This window comes from Euleptes europaea, chromosome 16, assembly GCF_029931775.1.
Source record: "Euleptes europaea isolate rEulEur1 chromosome 16, rEulEur1.hap1, whole genome shotgun sequence".
NCBI classification, from domain to species: domain Eukaryota; kingdom Metazoa; phylum Chordata; class Lepidosauria; order Squamata; family Sphaerodactylidae; genus Euleptes; species Euleptes europaea.
The window spans coordinates 1924623-1943925 of record NC_079327.1 but is presented as its reverse complement, the minus strand read 5'-3'; the positions used below and the strand labels follow the sequence as shown (position 1 = coordinate 1943925).

At 48.7% G+C, this 19303-nt stretch overlaps 1 protein-coding gene across 1 annotated transcript in view; it reads left to right on the top strand.

Moving 5' to 3' along the window:
* The first annotated feature begins 5959 nt into the window (after positions 1-5959).
* The window catches only part of NAA16 (N-alpha-acetyltransferase 16, NatA auxiliary subunit), a 31529-nt gene continuing 18185 nt past the window's right edge, over positions 5960-19303 (top strand). Inside the window, exon 1 of the mRNA XM_056862100.1 lies at positions 5960-6005. Coding sequence (XP_056718078.1) covers positions 5961-6005 — 45 coding nt within the window. The 5' untranslated portion in view covers position 5960. The remainder of the gene's footprint in view (positions 6006-19303) is intronic.

The following is a 19303-nucleotide window of genomic DNA, read 5'->3' as shown; positions in this document are numbered from 1 at the left end:
AACCCTGCCCACCAAAGAGCCTCCCGGCAAGACCCCTCGAGCTCCCTGGCCCCACCAACACCTCCAGGCGACAGAGACCCATCCCCCTGGAGGAAAGGGCCGCTTTGGAGGGGAAGACCCTGCAGCACGACACCCGCCCACCCCAGATCCCCAGGGGTTTCCCAGCCCGGAGCTGGCAACCCTCATTTGCAGATGCGCGCCCTGCTTCTTGCAGGCAGAGGGGCATCTGCACAGCGCTCCAAGGACACACCTTTGCACACCTGTCCCTAAACAAAAACCTAGAGGGGGGGGGATTAAGTCACGTCGTACTTATTAGTCGGCCGGTTCCTGATGCAAACAGCGCACAAATCCCGGATTTCCATCGACCCACGTGGCAACCACCGGGGAGGACGCAAAGCCTTGCAACACGGAAGCTTCCTCTTGGGAAGCACGGGAGGACTACAGTTCCCAGCAGCCTCGCTACCCCCCCCTGCAACTCCCAGCATGCCACAGGCGCACGCTGTGTTTAACCTTTACCTCGCCGCGGTGCTGCGGGAGGTAAAGGATGCACGCTCAGCCCAGCTGATGCATGCTGCGGGCAGGATCAGCCGCCTTTCCCATGAAAAGGGCAAGAGTCCAGTAGCACCTTGAAGACTAACAAAAAATATTTTCTGGCAGGGTATGAGCTGACTCACGAAAGCTCATACCCTACGAGAAAATATTTTTGTTAGTCTTTAAGATGCTACTGGACTCTTGCTCTTTTCTACTACTGCAGACAGACTAAGGTTGACAATGAGGAAATTGAAATTGTTCAAGACTTTCTATTCCTTGGTTCCACCATCAACCAAAAGGGAGACTGCAGCCAAGAAATTAGAAGGAGATTGAGACTGGGAAGGGCAGCCATGAAGGAGCTAGAAAAGATTTTGAAGTGTAAGGATGTGACTCTAGCCACCAAGACTAGAGTAACTCATGCCATCGTATTCCCTATTACTATGTATGGGTGTGAAAGCTGGACAGTGAAGAAAGCTGATAGGAAGAAAATAGATTCCTTTGAAATGTGGTGTTGGAGGAGAGTGTTACTGATCAGTGGGTTATAGATCAAGCCTGAACTGACCCTTGAAGCTAAAATGACTAAACTGAGGCTATCGTATTTTCGTCACGTCATGAGACGACAAGAGTCACTGGAAAAGACAGTCATGCTAGGAAAAGTTGAGGGCAGCAGGAAAAGAGGAAGACCCAACAAGAGATGGATTGACTCAATAAATGAAGCCACAGCCTTCAATTTGCAAGATCTGAGCAAGGCTGTCAAAGACAGGACATTTTGGAGGACACTGATTCATAGGGTCGCATGAGTCAGGAGCGACTTGACGGCACTTAACACACACACACAGACAGACTAACATGGCTACCCACTGTGAATTATTTTCCTATGAAGGAGCCTGTGGCTCACAAAAGCTCCTACCCTACCAGAAAATATTTTTGTTAGTCTTTAAGGTGCTACTGGACTCCTGCCCTTTTCTACTACTGCAGACAGACTAACACGGCTACCCACTGTGAATTACTTTCCCATGAAGGAAGGGTGCCAGGGTAGGCCCAGGGAGAGAGCTTGGGTTTCTCCCGTGCCAGCGAATGGCTCCTCTTGACACAGAGGAAAGGGAGAGGCCTGTTGGTTCTCACCCTCAGTGGCTCACCATGTGCCTTTGTCCTGATACAGAAAAGAGCCGGAGTCCAGTAGCACCTTAAAGACTAACAAAAATATTTTTTGGTAGGGTGTGAGCTTTCGTGAGCCACAGCTCACTTCTTCAGGTAGCTCATACCCTGCCAGAAATTTTGTTAGTCTAAGGTGCTACTGGACTCCTGCTCTTTTCTACTGCTAGTTCACAGTGGGTAGCCGTGTTAGTCTGTCTGCAGTAGTAGTATAGTATACCCTGCAGTAGTAGTATACCCTGCCAGAAAATATTTTTGTTAGTCTTTAAGGTGCTACTGGACTCTTGCTCTTTTCTACTACTGCTAGTGACAGACTAACAGGGCCACCTATCGGTGATACGTGCATGTCTGTTCAGTATGCAGATGTGGGGAGGGGCTGCGGCTCAGTGGTAGAGCATCTGCTTGGCATGCAGAAGGTCCCAGGTTGAATCCCCGACATCTCCAGTTAAAGGGATTAGGCAAGCAGGTGATGTGAAAGACCCCTGCCTGAGAGATTCACTGCAGGTCAGAGTAGACAATACAGACTTTGATGGACCAAGGGTCTGATTCAGTATAAGGCAGCTCCACGTGTTCATGTGATATGCCAATATCCCTTCCTTGGCCCACATGCAATGAATGAGGAAGAATACTGGGTTACTAGAGTTGCCAACCTCCAGGTGGTGGCTGGAGATCTCCCACTATTACAGCTGATCTCCAGGCAACAGAGATCAGTTCATCTGGAGAAAATGGCCGCTTTGGCAATTGGTCTCTATGGCATTGAAGTCCCTCCCAAAACCTGCCCTCCTCAGGCTCCACCCCCAAAATCTCCAGGTATTTCCCAACCTGGCGCTGGCAACCCTATGGGCTACTAAATGATCCAATGCAGGCAGTGACATAAGTCTTTTGGGGAACGCTGAACACATTATTTACAGCATTTCATGTGCAGCCGTACTTCCACTACAGCCAAGACAGGGAGTAGCTGAGTCAGGGCGCTCTTCTTCCTGAGCCTCTGCACCTACTGCCGTCTCTGTTTACACCCTTTTCTTCCCAACAGTTGGAAGCACCTTGAAGGAGAACGAAAAGGGACTGGCTAAGAGTCAGACCCAGTAGTTTTTAACTGGATCCTCATGAATTCACACAATATTTTACACTGAAACGGCACAAAACTAGCATCACATCTCATATCCTCACCCATGGGCAACACCATAAAAATAAATGAACGGTGTTGCCACGAGGCCAAAAAAGCATTAGGAACCCTCACGATCTTAAATGGACCCCCCCCCCCATTCATGATCAAATCATAAGCCACGATCTTTGTCTGTGCTAGCTGGATCTTGTCCAACACGATTGTTTAAAGCAGTCTATGACTTGATAACACCAAGTCCAAACTTGCTAATGACGTCAGTTGGCCTCCTAGCAGTGATGTTTTTGCAAGGCTATCTGGCGATAAAATCTCTCTCATCTTTTTTCAACTTGGAGGCCAAGATGAAAGCACATCTTGTACCTCAAGTGTCAGAAGCACCTGCTTGTTATGGAGATTCAGGCAGCATGTGCTATTGACCCAGGCCCCTCCTGCCTTTTTAAATCATGCCAGGAAAAATATTAGATCCTTGGCTAAAAGTAAAGTTGCCAAGTCGTTCCCCCCCACCCCCGGCAACTGGTGGGGGATGGGGTGTAGGGTTGCCAGATCCAGGTTGGGAAACTCCTGGAGATTTGGGGATGGAGCCTGGGGAGGACAGGGACCTCAGGGGGGTTCAGTGCCGTAGACTCCATCCTCCAAAGCGTCCATTTTCTCCAGGGAAACTGACCTCTGTAGTCTGGAGATGAGCTGTAATTCCAGGGGAATCCCCAGGTCTCACCTGGAGGCTGGCATCTCTAGATAAAATTGTTAACGCCTTGCAGGCTGAGGGAGGTTTTCTCTAGACCTCTGAAAGAAGCAGCTATTGATCTTTTTCTTTAAAAATGTTCATTGGCAGACAATGAGGCGGCCAATTACAGACTGGTCTCCAATTTACTGAGGTTTACTGAGATTGTCTGGAGTTGTTGAGGTTGGATGCCATCAATATGCAGACGACACCCAACTCTGTATTTCATCAGCTAAACCTCCAGATGTCTCCCGTCTTGGCTTTCAGGCAGGTGAAGTGATGAGGAAGAACAAGCTGGAGATGAATCCAGACAAGATAGAGGTATTGTTCTCGGAAGGCTGATGCTTTGGAGGGTCTGGAACATCATGACCAGTATCCATTTTGACTAGTAGCCACCGGTAGCCCTCTCCTCCATGAACATTCCCACTCCCCTCTTAAAGCCTTCCAAATTGGCAGCCATCACCACCTCCTGGGGCAGGGAGTCCCGCTAACTATACTTCCTTTTATTGGTAATGTGTTTTGGAAGGCCAAGTGTCACCCCAGTTACAGGCTTCTTTGCACTCTCAAAAATTTATAAGTGTTTGATGATGTCGGACTCTAGGAAGCCCACAAACAAGACGGCTGCAGCAGCATTGTCCTGTCTGTGTTCCACAGCAACTCATATAATTGGAGGAGGCAGAAGTTGGTTCCCAGTTCTCAGTTCATTCCCTATTTCCAGTTCCTTATTCACATTTCCTAGTTCCTGAATGATTTTGAGGACAATTTAAAGGCTCTGCACCACAAAAGAACTACCACATATCATATACCCCCACATTCAGGGGACTGTGCCCTCCGAGATGGCGCATGCTGGGTCCTGGTCCAAAGTCTGGTTCTTGTGCGAGCTGCTCCCAAGTGGGGTGCCCGCAGGACAAATGCACATACAGACACCGGGCACCCCGGAACTGATAGGGGACATGTCATATTAGATTTTGAATTAATCTTTTTCTGTTTTAGATTTTGTATTAACCCATTGCATGATTACACTCTGCCCCACTGGGAAGAAATGTTGTGGGGAAGGAACACTGACATGGGAGGCTCACTGAGAAAATGCCAATGGGAGCTTGTGTAAAGAACAGTATACTATGCATAGACGGAAAACTTGAAGCGCCAACAGAGACATCTGATGTCCATTGTTTGGGAACATCACAAGGATAAGTTCAGAACACACCCAGAAGATACACAAAATGTTTATCATCAAAACTGTGATGTCAATCATGTAGTGTTCATTTCCAAGAGAGTCTATGCATTTCAAACACGCGTCTGTATTTCAAAAGATTCCCTTAGATGCAATTAATTAGCTACAATTATTATTGCACTAATATTTTATCATTACGTTAGGCAACCGTTATATGTCATAAACCTGAGCATCGCGTGTCATACTTGATGTCTGTAAATCCTGTAAAAGCGCACGTAAGGTGGTCTCTGGCGTGCGCTCATCCCTCATGGTCCTTAGCAGCCTTTGTTTTTGCCGGCCCGAGTCTTATTGTGCGCAATAATTCTTTTCATTTAACTAGTTTGTGCGCCTGGCTTTTTGACCCGGGACGAAGCGCCAAGGCCCGAACCTTAGCGTCACCCACCCGGGGCAGCAGCGCTAACAAAAACAATCTTCACGGTGGGTAGATGTCAGTCTGTCTGCAGTAATAGAAAAGAGCAAGAGTCCAGTAGCACCTTCAAGATGAACACATTCTAGCTGCATCCAAAAACAATCTTGGGGACCCCCCCCTCCAGTACACCTCCCCAGGCTCCACAGAGTGTCCCCTGCAAGAAGATGCACGGGGTGCCCCGTCCGAACACCGGTTCTGGCACCCCCGGCTTCTTTGTGGGGTCGCCCCCCACCCACCCACCCACCCCCAGAAACCAGTCTTGCACAGAGGCCTGGAGTAAGGGACTGGAGCAGTGGTGTGCCCCCCCCCGCCCCCCAAGAGGCCCTGCTGCGCCTCTGACCCCGGAGAGGCCGGACCCTGGCGTCCACACGTCCTTGTGTGCACGGGCAGGTCCCTGGGGCCTTGTGCGGGGGGGTCTGGGGGCCACCCCCAGCCACGAATAGGCGCGGCCTGTTACCCCCCCAGAGGGAAGGGGGTCGTGCCACCCGCAGCCCGCCTTTCCCCTCAGCGCCCCGGAGGCCCTCCCGGCGGGGCCTGGTGGCCAGGGGAGCCGGGCCGGGCCGGGCCCTCCCTCGGGGCGTGGCGGCGCCGGGCTGGGGCTAGGGCTGGGGCTGGGGCTGGGGCTGGGCCTGGGCCTGGGCTGGCGGGGGCGGCGGAAGGGGCCGGGCTGAGGCGAGGCGAGGCGAGGCGAGCGGCGCGGTGGGCGCGGCCCAGGCAAGGCAGGCCGGGCCGCGACATGTAGCCGCCCCGCGCGCGCGCCGCTTCTCCCCGCCGCCGCCCGCCCGCCATGCCGCTGCCGCCCAAGGAGAGCAACCTCTTCAAGCGCGTCCTGGTGAGGAGGAGTCGGGAGGGAGGGCGCGAGGGTCCCCGTCTCCTGCCCGGGCCGGCCTTGGTGCTGCCCCTGCCCCGGGCGGCGTGCCGCGAGGACGGAGGGAGGCCCCGCTCGCCATCGCCCCCGTTCCCCGGGCGGCCCTCCGGCCGGCGCTGCGAGGAAAGGCGCCTCTCCCCCCCTTCCCAAGCGGCCCGCGCCGAAGGGGCTGAGGGGCGCACCTGGGGGGGCAGAGGGGCGCGCCTGGGGGGCTGAGGGGCGCGCCTGGGGGGGTTGCACCTGGGGGGCTGAGGGGAGCACCTGGGGGGTTGAGGAGCGCACCTGGGGGGCTGCACCTGGGGGGCTGAGGGGCGCACCTGGGGGGGCTGCACCTGGGGGGCTGAGGGGAGCACCTGGGGGTTGAGGAGCGCACCTGGGGCTGCACCTGGGGGGCTGAGGAGCGCACCTGGGGGGGGCTGAGGAGCGCACCTGGGGGCTGCACCTGGGGGGCTGAGGAGCGCACCTGGGGGGTTGAGGAGCGCACCTGGGGGGCTGCACCTGGGGGGGGCTGAGGAGCGCACCTGGGGGGCTGCACCTGGGGGGGCTGAGAAGTGCACCTGGGGGGCTGAGGAGCGTACCTGGGGGGGGCTGAGGAGCGCACCTGGGGGCTGCACCTGGGGGGCTGAGGAGCGCAACTGGGGGGTTGAGGAGCGCACCTGGGGGGCTGCACCTGGGGGGGCTGAGGAGCGCACCTGGGGGGCTGCACCTGGGGGGGCTGAGAAGTGCACCTGGGGGGCTGAGGAGCGTACCTGGGGGCTGCACCTGGGGGGGCTGAGTGCACCTGGGGAGGCCTGAGGAGCGCACTTGGGGGGACTGATGAGCGCACGGGGGGGGGCTGAGGAGTGGCCACCTCTGGCCCCCAACGCAGGGTCGGGTCGCCAGGAAGCCAACTCCGAAGTAAAGGCGTCCAGGATGGTGGTGGTGGTGGTGCTGCTGCTGCTCCTCCCCTGCAGTTGGCTTCCTAGAGGCCCCTGGTTGGCCTCCGTGAGAACAGACTGCTGGACTTGAGGGGCCTCCTGGGGCTGATCCACCAGGGCCTTTCTTGTGTTCTTATGCCTTTCCGTCCCCTCCCTGATGCGCCTCTGGTCTCCCCCCAGCTGTGCATGCAATGCTGGGTTGTTGTGGGTTTTGTTTTTGGCACGAGCAGGGGAGAAAAGCCAAGCCCCCGTCCAGAGGTGCAGACGGGCCACTGACACCTGTGTTCAGGCCCTTTTGAGTCTCCCAGGCAGAGTTGCCAACCTCCAGGTGCTACCTGGAGGTCTCACATGAAGCTGCGTCCTTCTGCCCTCGGTCCATCAGAGTCAGTCTTGTCTGCTCAGACCGGCAGCGGCTCTCCAGGGTCTCAGGCAGAGGTTTTTCTCATCACCTTACTTGCCTAATCTCTTTAACTGGAGATTCTGGGGATTGAACCTGGGAACTTCTGCACACCAAGCAGAGGGTCTACAAACTGAGCCATGGCCCCTCCCACAGCCTCCTGGAATTACAACTGCTCTCCAGGAGACAGAGATCAGTTCCCCTGATCAGTCAACCTCTCTTCCCCATATAGGCTGCTTTTGTGCAACCACAAAGGTTACCACAAACCTCTACCTTTCTTTTGATGTAGTGGACCCCGTCTGGCTTTGGACCCCGTCAAAAAGTTTGGAGGAGTACTTGATGGAGCTGGTCTTTCCCCGCCTTCATTTCTGCTCACCAGACAGCTGCTTATCCAAACACTCCCCTGTGGTTAAATGTAAAAAATTTGGCCAGTTTTCTTCTCACTGCAGGCCCGTCCCCCCTTGACTGGGGTACATTTTATTCATACCAGCTCCTCAGCTTTCTGAGAGGATTTTCAGGACCGGCGGCGGCAGGTTGGCGAGAGAAGAGAAGGCTGGGAAGGATTTGCTCTTCTAAGTTCTAGGAGTTTTTCGCTAGGCCTCCCACCGCAAGCAGATAAACTTTCTTTCAACTTTCCCCAGGCTGTCTTGGAGAGCTCTCTGATTTCTCTCCTGTCTCCAGTAAGCTCTTCCGAGGTTGCATGAAGCGCAGCTTCTACCATCTCCCATGATTCTAGGACTCCTGAGTCGGTGGCTCCATACTTCAGGCATAAACTCAAGTGAACACATGTAGCAACCTTATACTGAATCAGGCCCTCGGTCCATCAAAGTCAGCGGCTCTCCATGATCTCAGGCAGAGGTCTTTCACATCACCTACTTGCCTGGTCGCTTTAACTGGTGCTGCCGGGGATTGAACCTTGGGCCTTCTGCATGCCAAGCAGATGCTCTACAAACTGAGCCACAGCCCCACCCCTGCTGCATGTGCGCCCATATTTCTCACCGCAAACTGTAAAGGTCCTTTGAGGGTGTCGAAAAAGCAGGTGTTCTGTCTGCACTTGATGCATTTGCTGCAGGCGGCATCCAAGTAAACGCAGGAGTTGTGTTTGTGGCTTAACATGTGAAGCTACCAATTTCCTGGTTAAATATTGTCAGACAACTGAGGGCTAATTATTTGACTGTGGTCAGATATACCAATTCGGCCAACGAAGCCCTCATGTATGTGGCTTGTCTTTTTTGTTTATCATTATGTCGTTTGACAACAATGGAAGGAGTGGTAGGGGGAGCATGGCTGTGGGGAGAAAAGACTCACAGAGTGCTTGGCAAAGTGCAATACTGGAGTATTCTTGAATAATAATTGCACTGAGCATCATTCTCTGTTTGTTTTTCTGACAAATAAAGACCGTGGTTCTCAAACTTTTTTCCCTAGAGTTGGCAGCTAATGGATAATACAAATAAACCTCCCCCCCCCAAAAAAAGGACTCAGATTCTAGCTGTATCTGAAGAAGTGAGCTGTGACACATGAAAGCTCACGCCCTGCCAGAAACTTTGTTAGTCTTTAAGGTGCTACTGGACTCTTGTTCTTTTCTACTGGTACAGACAGACCAACATGGCTACCCATCGTAGACATTTTGATGTGAGACCCGCTCCTACATAAGAGCCAGCTTGGTGTAGTGGTTTGGAATGGTGGAGTCTGATCTGGAGAACCGGGTTTGATTCCTCATTCCTCCACATGAGCGGTGGAGGCTAATCTGGTGAACTGGATTTGTTTCCCTGCTCCTCCACACGAAGCCAGCTGGGTGACCTTGGGCTAGGCACAGCTCTCTCAGCCTCACCTACCTCACAGGGTGTCTGTTGTGGGGAAGGGAAGGAGATTGTAAGCCGGTTTGAGTCTCCCTTAAGTGGTAGAGAAAGTCGGCATATAAAAACCAACTCTTCTTCTTCTACACCTACTGTGCTTCTCAGGACTGACTTGCAAAGTTCAGCAGATGCTTGCTGTTTGTGGGGGGACCCGTTCCTGGGATCGCAGCGGACGGCGAAATCTGTGAGCAGCAGGGGTCTGCTGCCTCCCAGGAGCAAAACCACCACATTTCCTGCAAAATTTAATGATGCAGGGATGGTGATGATCATACAGTGGAAGACAAAACAGGCTGGAGATCACATCACATGATCGGACCACTGATTGGGTCAGTCCCTGGCTGACGTCCCTTTCTTTCCCCGGCTGCCCTCCTTCTCCTCCTCCTCCTCCCTGGGCTGACAAAGTTTGTAAGGGACCATGGCTCAGTGGTAGGGTAGCTGTGTGGTATGCAGAAGGTCTCAGGTTCAGTCCCTGGCATCTCCACTTTTGGGGAAGGGCTGTAGCTCAGTGGTAGAACCTCTGCTTGGCATGCAGAACGCCCCAGGTTCAAAACCCGGCATCTCCAGTTAAAGGGACTAGGCAAATGGGTGATTTGAAAGACCCTGCCTGAGACCCTGGAGAGCCGCGGCCGGTCTGAGTAGTCAATACTGACTTTGATGGACCAAGGGTCTGCTTCAGTAGAAGGCAGCTGTATGTGTTCATGACTGCAAATAAGTGGTGCCACGAATCAAGAAACTTCACATGGCCAGAGTCTACTGTAACTTCACCAGAATTCGTTAACATTGAATGTTTATATTTTATTTTTAATATTTAGTATGTATAGATATGTAGCATTTCTGAACAGTAGCCTGTATTTCATGGTCATTGAGCACAGGGTACAGGGGCAAGCTCAGATTGGTTGTTTTGCACTTCCTCTCAACGTGCCCGGTTCCTTCTCCACCTTCTTGGCCTCGCAAGTCACTTGCAAATAAACCCTTCTTTCTCCTAGGTAAAGCAGGGACCCAGAGTTGTGATTCACTTTTGGGTCCTGACCCTCTGAGAACTACTGTATGACTAGACATGATGATGTTCCACCCCCTTTTTTTTTTTTGACCGATCAGTTGATAAGGGTTTATTTGTATTATCCATTAGCTGCCAACTCTAGGGGGGGGAAAGCTGGTTGTGGACAGGCTGGTGCTAAATACTATATTCTGCTGAAAGCAAAATAGGGGTACATAAATCTTCATAGCACTTGCGATGGAACACTGGCAGGAGCGATAACAAATCTTTATCCATTCAAAGCCGTGAAATGTTTTCCAGTCTTTCTTTTACATCAAAATTGGTATTTTGTTACAGAACAAGCTAGCCTGAACTAGTACTTGGGACACCTTTATGCTTGTTTTCTCCTTTAGGACAATAGCCCTGAACTGTGGTGTGTTGATAAGAGTTTTATGCTTGATTTTGGTACCCCCTCCCCATTTTTAAAAAGCAGACCTAGCAATGTGTAATAAAAATCAGAATATCTTGTGTGGTGATGAAAAAAGTAGTAAAATGACAAACTAGAAAGGTGTGTAGCTATTTCATCTCTGCGATTAATTCACTAGAGGTGGGGAATATTGACCTAGCTTACAAAGTTGCTGTAAGGATTAGAAATAAAATGGTTTCTTAGAAGGTATTATGATAAGCTACTCTTTATAATTAATGATTTGAATTGATTGAATTTTGGTTTAGTTTGATGTGTGACTGCAGATTGCACAGAAAAACTGTGTTCGGTTAGAGTGGATTCTAAACCGTGGTTTGTACCTGGATTCTAAACCATGGTTGGTACCTGATTGTTAACTGGTTTGTACTAACTGTGGCTTGTGATGTGCAACAGGAATCCCAGTTTGCTTGCGAGAGAGAACTGTGACTAGCCCAAGGTCACCCAGCTGGCTTCATGTGTAGGAGTGGGGAAACCAACCCGGTTCACCAGATTAGCTTCTGCCACTCATGGGGAATCAAACCCGGTTCTCCAACTTTCCACCACTCTTAACCACTACACCACGCTGGCTCTCAAGAGCAAGAGGAGGAGATCTGCGTTCTCTTGCCTTTCCTTTACTGCAGCCAACCAACAACAGGTGTTTGGCTCACAGAGCCAAGCTGTTGTGGTTTCCCCGTTTCTGCTGTGGTTGTCAATACAGCACACCTGTGCTACCAGGACTTTTTCAGAGTTGCTTTAAAAAAAAATCAGCTATAGAGTGTCATTATAATGTCATAACAATTTGTCAGGTTCTCTGTATTTCCAGCTTTCATTTTGTTAAAACAAGAAACTCTCCGTCCCCTTTCCTTGAAGAGATATCAGAGTGAGTCATATCTATACAACAAAAAGGATTGGAAACTTTTTAAAAAAAATGATATAACCATATTTAGTTGGTTGGGGGGAAACCTGGTGTGTGTGGGGGGGAGGGGGGGAAATGGCCACTATAGGAAAAGGACTGCTGTGTGGGTGGGACGAGGAAAATCCGACCTTTCCTGTACACATAGCGGCTGTCCCGGCTCCGCTGCAATCTTTCTTGAAACTCCACAGCAAAGCAGGTTTGGGAAATACCAGGTAAAATCCAGTGAACACCAGGTGATGTAGCACAATGCTGTGGAGAAATGGGAAACCCTCGCTTTTCAACAGCATCAAACCCAGGGTGAATAATCTGTGTGGAAAAGGTGGCGGTGAGGGGTTGCAAGTGGCCTAGCAGTGCAGGGATACTTTAGATAGAAGAAGAGTTGGTTTTTATATTTTATAAAAATATTTTTTATATTTTATATAGATAGAAGAAGAGTTGGTTTTTCTCTACCACTTAAGGGAGAATCAAACCAGCTTACAATCATCTTCCCTTCCCCTCCCCACAACAGACCCCCTGTGAGGTAGGTGGGGCTGAGAGAGCTGTGACTAGCCCAAGGTCCCCCAGCTGGCTTCATGTGTAGGAGTGGGGAAACAAATCCAGTTCACCAGATTATCCTCCTCCGCTCATGTGAAGGTGTGGGGAATCGAACCCAGTTCTCCAGATCAGAGTCTACCACTCCAAACCACTGCTCTTAACCACTACACCACGCTGGCTCTCAGGGAGAGCACCTGGGGACTATCTGTTGGTGACTCTTGGTGGCTTCTCTGAGCCCCCTTAGGCCAGACTGCCCCACATCTTCAAGGAAGGCATGGCGTGGAATGACACCCCTTCGTGCTTGTGAGGCAGTCGAGAGAGAGACGTAAACAAGTTGTCGTCCTCTCCACAAATACAAATGTTGCGCTTCTGTTGTGGCGCTTCCTGGCCACAAAAAGGAACAGAACACAATTTCCGTGACAGCTAGGAAGTGAAGTTGGTACCCATGACGTCATCGCCATGAGGCTTTTGAAAGCGGGCACAAAACTTTTGCTAAGCTTCCGGGGATTTTCATCCTTCAGTGGGCACGGAAAGGAGTCCCGCTGGAAGATTTTCTTTTAAGCAGTCCCACCTTAAGAGTGATCCTGCAAAACGCCAGGCAAAGATTGGTTCTTCCCGAGCCTACCTTTGCCTGGAAGAGTGAAGCTGTTGTGTTATCACTCGTTGCCTCCTTTGCCCACCGCCCGGAGTCATGGATTTAATTAATTAATTAACGTCATTTATAGTCTGGCTTTCTTGCTTGGACTCAAGGCGGATTACACAGAGCGAGTCATAGAATCATAGACTCATAGAGTTGGAAGGGTCCACCAGGGTCATCTAGTCCAACCCCCTGCACAATGCAGGAAATTCCAAACTACCTTCCCCCCCACACCCCCAGTGACCCCTACTCCATGCCCAGAAGATGGCCAAGATGCCCTCCCTCTCATCATCTGCCTAAGGTCATAGAATCAGCATTGCTGACAGATGGCCATCTAGCCTCTGCTTATAAACCTCCAGGGAAGGAGCACTTACCACCTCCTGTGGAAGCCTGTTCCACTGAGGAACCGCTTTAACTGTTAGAAAATTCTTCCTAATGTCTAGACGGAAACTCTTCAGGCTAAACATACCCAGCTCCTTCAACCTTTCCTTGTAGGACTTGGTCTCCAGACCCCTCACCATCTTCGTTGCCATCCTCTGGACACGTTCCAGCTTGTCTACATCTTAAATTGTGGTGCCCAAAACTGAACACAGTACTCTAGGTGAGGTCTATCCAGAGCAGAGTAAAATGATAACCATCACTTCAATACAGTCTACAGCAGGGGTGTCGAACTATAAATTGTTACGAGGGCCTCGCCAGCCCAGATTGAGAGTGAGAGGGGGTGGCTGGCTTGCATCCGGCCCCCGGGCCTTATGTTTGACACCCCTGGTCTACAGGATGGGATATTTAATAAACAATATAGTAGGATTAGGGTTGTAGGAAACTAAAAACAGAACTGAACCTTGAGCCTGTTTGGAGGTTCTAGCAGGGGACTGCCGCTATCATACACCCTTGACCAAAGAACTGTACGCTCCTATCTGGGATGGTTTTCCTCTTCCGCTGAGCACACAGCTTTGGGAGGGGAGCACGTGCAGCGGTGAGTGAGGTAGGGGACAACCGTCTAGCCAGCCGGATCAACCCTGGCAATCAATGGGGTGACAGATGTTGTAGCCAGGTTGCCCTCGCAACTGAAGCAAAGCATATTTCTTAGCACAACTTATGTAAAATATGTAAAACAAAATGCAACTCTGCAAGATGCCCCTATTTCAGAATGGGCAGCTGTCCTGCCAGTGTGGTGTAGTGGTTAAGAGCAGTGGTTTGGAGTGGTGGACTCTGATCTGGTGAACCAGGTTGGGTTCCCCACTCCTACACACAAAGCCAGCTGGGTGACCTTGGGCTAGTCACAGCTCTCTCAGCTCCACCTACTTCACAGGGCGTCTGTTGTGGGGAGGGGAAGGAGATTGATTGTAAGCTAGTTTGATTCTTCCTTAAGTGGTAGAGAAAGTCGGCATGTAAAAACCAACTCTTCTTCTTACTGCAACACCATCAATATTTTCAGTCTCGTTGCTTAATAATTCCCTTGTCTTCTGTAGGCAAATGGCTGTCACTGCTCCCAGAAAATGTTTGCCTCACGCTTAATGTATTTGTGGAGCTGCAGTTCCATAAGATCTGTCTCATTATAATCTGTCCTACCCTCTTTACACAGAGCCTAGAACAAAATTTCTTGCCGCTCTCTTGAGGGGCTTAAACTCTCCCTTGGAAGCAGAGAAGCTGATCTTCCTTTTCTCGGTTCTTGTTGACCTTGGCAGCCGAGAAAGGATAGGCAAAAGTTGTATCTGAGGGGTGAAACGTATTAACATGATAAACACTCTCAGATCTGGTTGTTTAATGATGTTATTTATGTTTTATGATCTTTGCGACTGATGGTAAACGGTGTTTGGCTATATATAATAAATGTTATCATCCGTATGTAAATGATACCCAGTTGCCAGATTACACTGTAAGCCTTTTGTCTTCACATAACCGAGCGTGGTTATTTGTACACAACCCATTTTCTTGTTTATACTCCTTGGTCCATGAGCCGTTAACAAGTATGTGCTTTTTGTCTGGCATCTGCTTTATAGTTCTGTCTCCTGTGCGCAGTCATCACTTTGTAAGTATAAATACCTGCATCAAATTACAGGTCGCCAAATATGTACGAGGCTTGACGTTGCTGTGTGGGGTGATTAAAACAGTGCTGCAGTCCAGAGTGGTTTTATTGCCATAGTTTATTGATTAGGGGAGGGGCCATGGCTGAGTTTGTAGAGCATCTGCTTGGCATGCAGAAGGTCCCAGGTTCAGTCCCCAGCTTCTCCAGTTAAAGGCAGGTAGGTGATGTGAAAGACCTCTGCCTGAGACCCTGGAGAGCCGCTGCCAGTCTGAGTAGACAATACTGACTTTATTGTCGAAGGCTTTCATGGTCAGAGTTCATTGGTTCTCGTAGGTTATCCGGGCTGTGTAACCGTGGTCTTGGTATTTATACCAAAATACCAAGACCACGGTTACACAGCCCTGATAACCTACGAGAACCAATACTGACTTTGATGGACCAAGGGTCTGATTCGGTAGAAGGCAGCTTCATGTGTTCAACTATGGAGAGGGGCCATGGCTCAGTCTTGGCATGCAGAAGGTCCCAGGTTCAATCCGCGGCATCTCCAGTTAAAGGGACTAGGTTTAACAAGGTCTTTGTTGGTTTAACAAGGTCTTGTTCAGTATACAAAATCAGTAATATCTTGTAAATCTTAGATATTAAATGTTCATTGTTATCTAACAACATTCGTTGAAAAAGTGATTTGTCTTTTGTAAAACCTAGCCTCATATCTAAGTGCAGAAATGCTCTCCACCCTCTATACTCCAAGGCTGACTAATGATGTAATGATGTAATGTAAACAATATATTGTTTAAGATTTAAACATGAAGACATGATGCTAGAAATTAATGAATAGGTTCAATCTCAACGTATTTTTCTGGAGATGAGAATTATGATAAAATTGATTATATAAAGTATAACAAAACTCAAAACTGACTGTTTAAGAAATAGTATTCTTAGCCTCCTGGAAGTGGAAGTCCTTATATGGTAGTCTGTAGTAGAGCAACTGAGCATGTGTGGTAACATTCCTAAAACAGTGCAGAAAACTGTTACTCCAATGCATGGAGATTTTTCAAGACAGCCTCTTTTCAAGGTGATTGAAACAGTATAAATACAGGCAGGGAAAGGGCTAGAATTTCAGACCTCTAAGGGAGGCTCAGAAGATGGTATTGGTATGCATGGCTTTACAAATATATTATTCTAGAATGTGAATTAGATACTTTGAACTAAATCAGACTGTTATATTTTAAGTATTGGATTTTAAAACTGAATAGTATGTAGAACTTGCTTGCTTTACTGTATACATTGTTACTGAATTTTAAGACTTTGTAATACTTGCATATACACACATATATATATACACATAATTACATTGGAGCACATCAGTAAAAAGACTTACTTTTTAAAGTGAGTCAAGTAGTTGAGTAACTGAATAAGATAACATACCACTTCTCAGGAAGTGGTCGATTCTAAGAGCATAGTCACCCGAAAGGCACTGACCTGCTTCAACACAGGGATAAGGGAATAAGATTCTTGTAAATACCATACCAACCCTGAAGCAAGGGTTGAGTGTGTAGAAGTCATCAGTGCTCTGGGATTTTCACTTTTAAATAGCTTTATATAACATCGGTGGCAGATCTTTTGAAAGCATCAAAGTGCGGCATTCCCAGCAAAAGCAATTAGCTTTGTCCAGAACATTCTTATTTCTGGGATTGCAGCCAGAAATTTGGATTATTGTTGTATAACTCCAGCTATGTGGCTATGAAAATACACCTCGACACAGACTCTCTATTGATACTGAGAAATGTGATTCTGCGCACATTCAAATTACCGTAGAGCGCATAATATCATAGATGGTGCACAGTCTTGAAATACTAGGCATCTTTTTATAGTGCACATTTCAGTTCAGTGTTTGATTATAGGAGTAGCAAAGCTAAAAAGTGCCTGATTTCTGAAGGGAGTCCTGCTGTAGGTATTCCTCACTGTTACTCCAAACGCTCTGGCTGTCAGCATGTAGGTATGTCCTATCCTTGTCCTGATGGAACAGTATAATTCTCTGTCTGTGAGGTGAAGATCGCTCTTTTGAATTTTTGTCATCCAGGTTTGCTAAGACTTCAGGTTAGGTTTGCAAATAGTGATATTATGCGCAAATTCCTCTGCATGCCTGTTATCATGGGTGGAACTCTACTAACAGTATCTGCAACAAAGACTTTTTCACCACCTTTAATTTAAAAAAAATGTGGTGAACTCTTCTGTGAATTTCACAACTTTATTCTTTCCTTGGCACTTAACACTGTTGGGTTTTTTATGGCTCTCGCACAAATCGCTCTCCTGGAGTATCTTGCTTTTGCTGTGTAGTTATGGTATGCTACTCAGCAAGTTGCTCTAACACTCCACTGCTCTTTGCTAAAAATAAGTTCCTAATTTTAGAACAGCCGAGTGATTGCTTTTATTAGAAGAGAGCCAGTTCACAGGAGCAGTTACTTTTGGCATGTGTCCCATCTAGCATTCACAAGTGGTGGAACAGGTAGACTAATGCGATGGGTATTATCGGTTTCAATATTTGTAACCAGAACCAGTACAGTAAATACTACTCTTAACTTTGTCATGAAGTATGTGAGAACTACACTGGCTGCCAGTTTGTTTCCAAGTTCAGTGCAAAGTGCTGGTTAGAAACCTTTCAAGCCTCTTCATGTTTTGGGAGCCACATACTGGAAGGATAGGGTTGCCAGCTCCGGGTTGGGAAATACTTGGAGATTTTGAGGGTGGAGCCTGAGGAGGGCGGGGTTTGGAGAGGGAAGGGACTTCAATGCCATAGAGTCCACCTTCCAAAGTGGCCATTTTCTTCAGGCAAACTGATCTCCGTCGCCTGGAGATCAGTTATTATAGCAGGAGATCTCCAGCCACCACCTGGAGGTTGGCAACCCTATGGAAGGACCATCTCTCCTTCCTTGGGTCTTCATGTGCCAATTACACTTCTAGCATCTGCTAGAGCCTGTTGCTTCTCAATAGTAGCTCCTACATGGAATGGGCTTCTGGAGGAGGTATGGGGAGTGCTGGCCAGGGAGGTTTTTTTAGGAGGCATTGCCAAACAGTTGTATTTGCTAAGTAGTTTGATAGGATTTGAGCTACAGGAATTTTCTCAGGCTTTAACGGTGTTTTTTTTTTTCTGAGTTATATTGTGTTAGTTATGAATTGTAGGCCAGATTGAGCCACAAAGAGAAAGACAAGGTATTAAGCTTGGTGTAAATATTTGTGGTTTTTAAAAAAAATAAATTTTAGAGGAACCTCACAGTCCGGGGCCATAAACCAGGGGTGTCGAATTCATTTGTTACGAGGGCTGGAGATGACATAATTGTCACTTGGTCGGGCCAGGCCAGGTGGACTGTAAAACCGGAGATACAAACTTTATAGAAGACATAGGAAAAGCCAATTAATGACATTATTTTTACTTAAAATACAAACATGTTTAAAACATGCTTAAAACAACAACACTCTTTCAGTGAAGTGGGGTGGTGGGGGCTGCTTTAGCTGGCTCACGGACCGGATAAGAGCTCTCAAGGGGCTGGATCCGCCCCCCGGGCCATATGTTTGACACCCCTGCAGTAACCGGAACTGCAGTTTACATAGCTCATGCATAAATGCAGCTCTGACTTTTACAGGCAAGGCTGAAAATTCAAGAGGTTGGACTGATAGCAGTTTGATGCGGTAGCTAAAAAGGCAAATGCAGTCTTGGGCTGCATCAACAGAAGTATAGTGTCCAGATCACGCGAAGTGATGGTATCGCTTTACTCCACTCTGGTTAGACCTCAACTAACTCTGGTTAGACCTCAACTAGAGTACTGTGTTCAGTTTTGGGCACCACAATTTAAAAAAGATGTAGACAAACTGGAACTTGTCCAGAGGAGGGCAACAAAGATGGTGAGGGGTCTGGAGACCAAGTCCTATGAGGAAAGGTTGAAGGAGCTGGGTATATTTAGCCTGAAGAGGAGAAGACTGAGAGGGGATATGATAACCATGTTCAAGTACTTGAAGGGCTGTCATATTGAAGATGGTGCCGAGTTGTTTTCTGTTGCCCCAGAAGGTCGGACCAGAACCAACGGGTTGAAATTAAATCAAAAGAGTTTCTGTCTAGACATTAGGAAGAATTTTCTAACAGTTAGAGCGGTTCCTCAGTGGAACAGGATTCCTCGGGAGGTGGTAAGCTCTCCTTCCCTGGAGGTTTTTAAGAAGAGGTTAGATGGCCATCTGTCAGCAATGCTGATTCTGTGACCTTAGGCAGATGATGAGAGGGAGGTCATCTTGGCCATCTTCTGGTCACTATGTGTGCGGGGGAGGTAGTTGTGAATTTCCTGCATTGTGCAGGGGGTTGGACTTGATGACCCTGGTGGTCCCTTCCAACTCTATGATTCTATAGTCTTCGAAGTCTCAAGATACTGCGGTGTATACTTAAAATAGCCACAACAGATGCTGATTCAGTTTTGTTTGGAAGACCTCTAATTGCTAGGTCCCCTTGTACGTTCGTGCAGTATATTTTAAACCTTCCACTGTGTGTTTG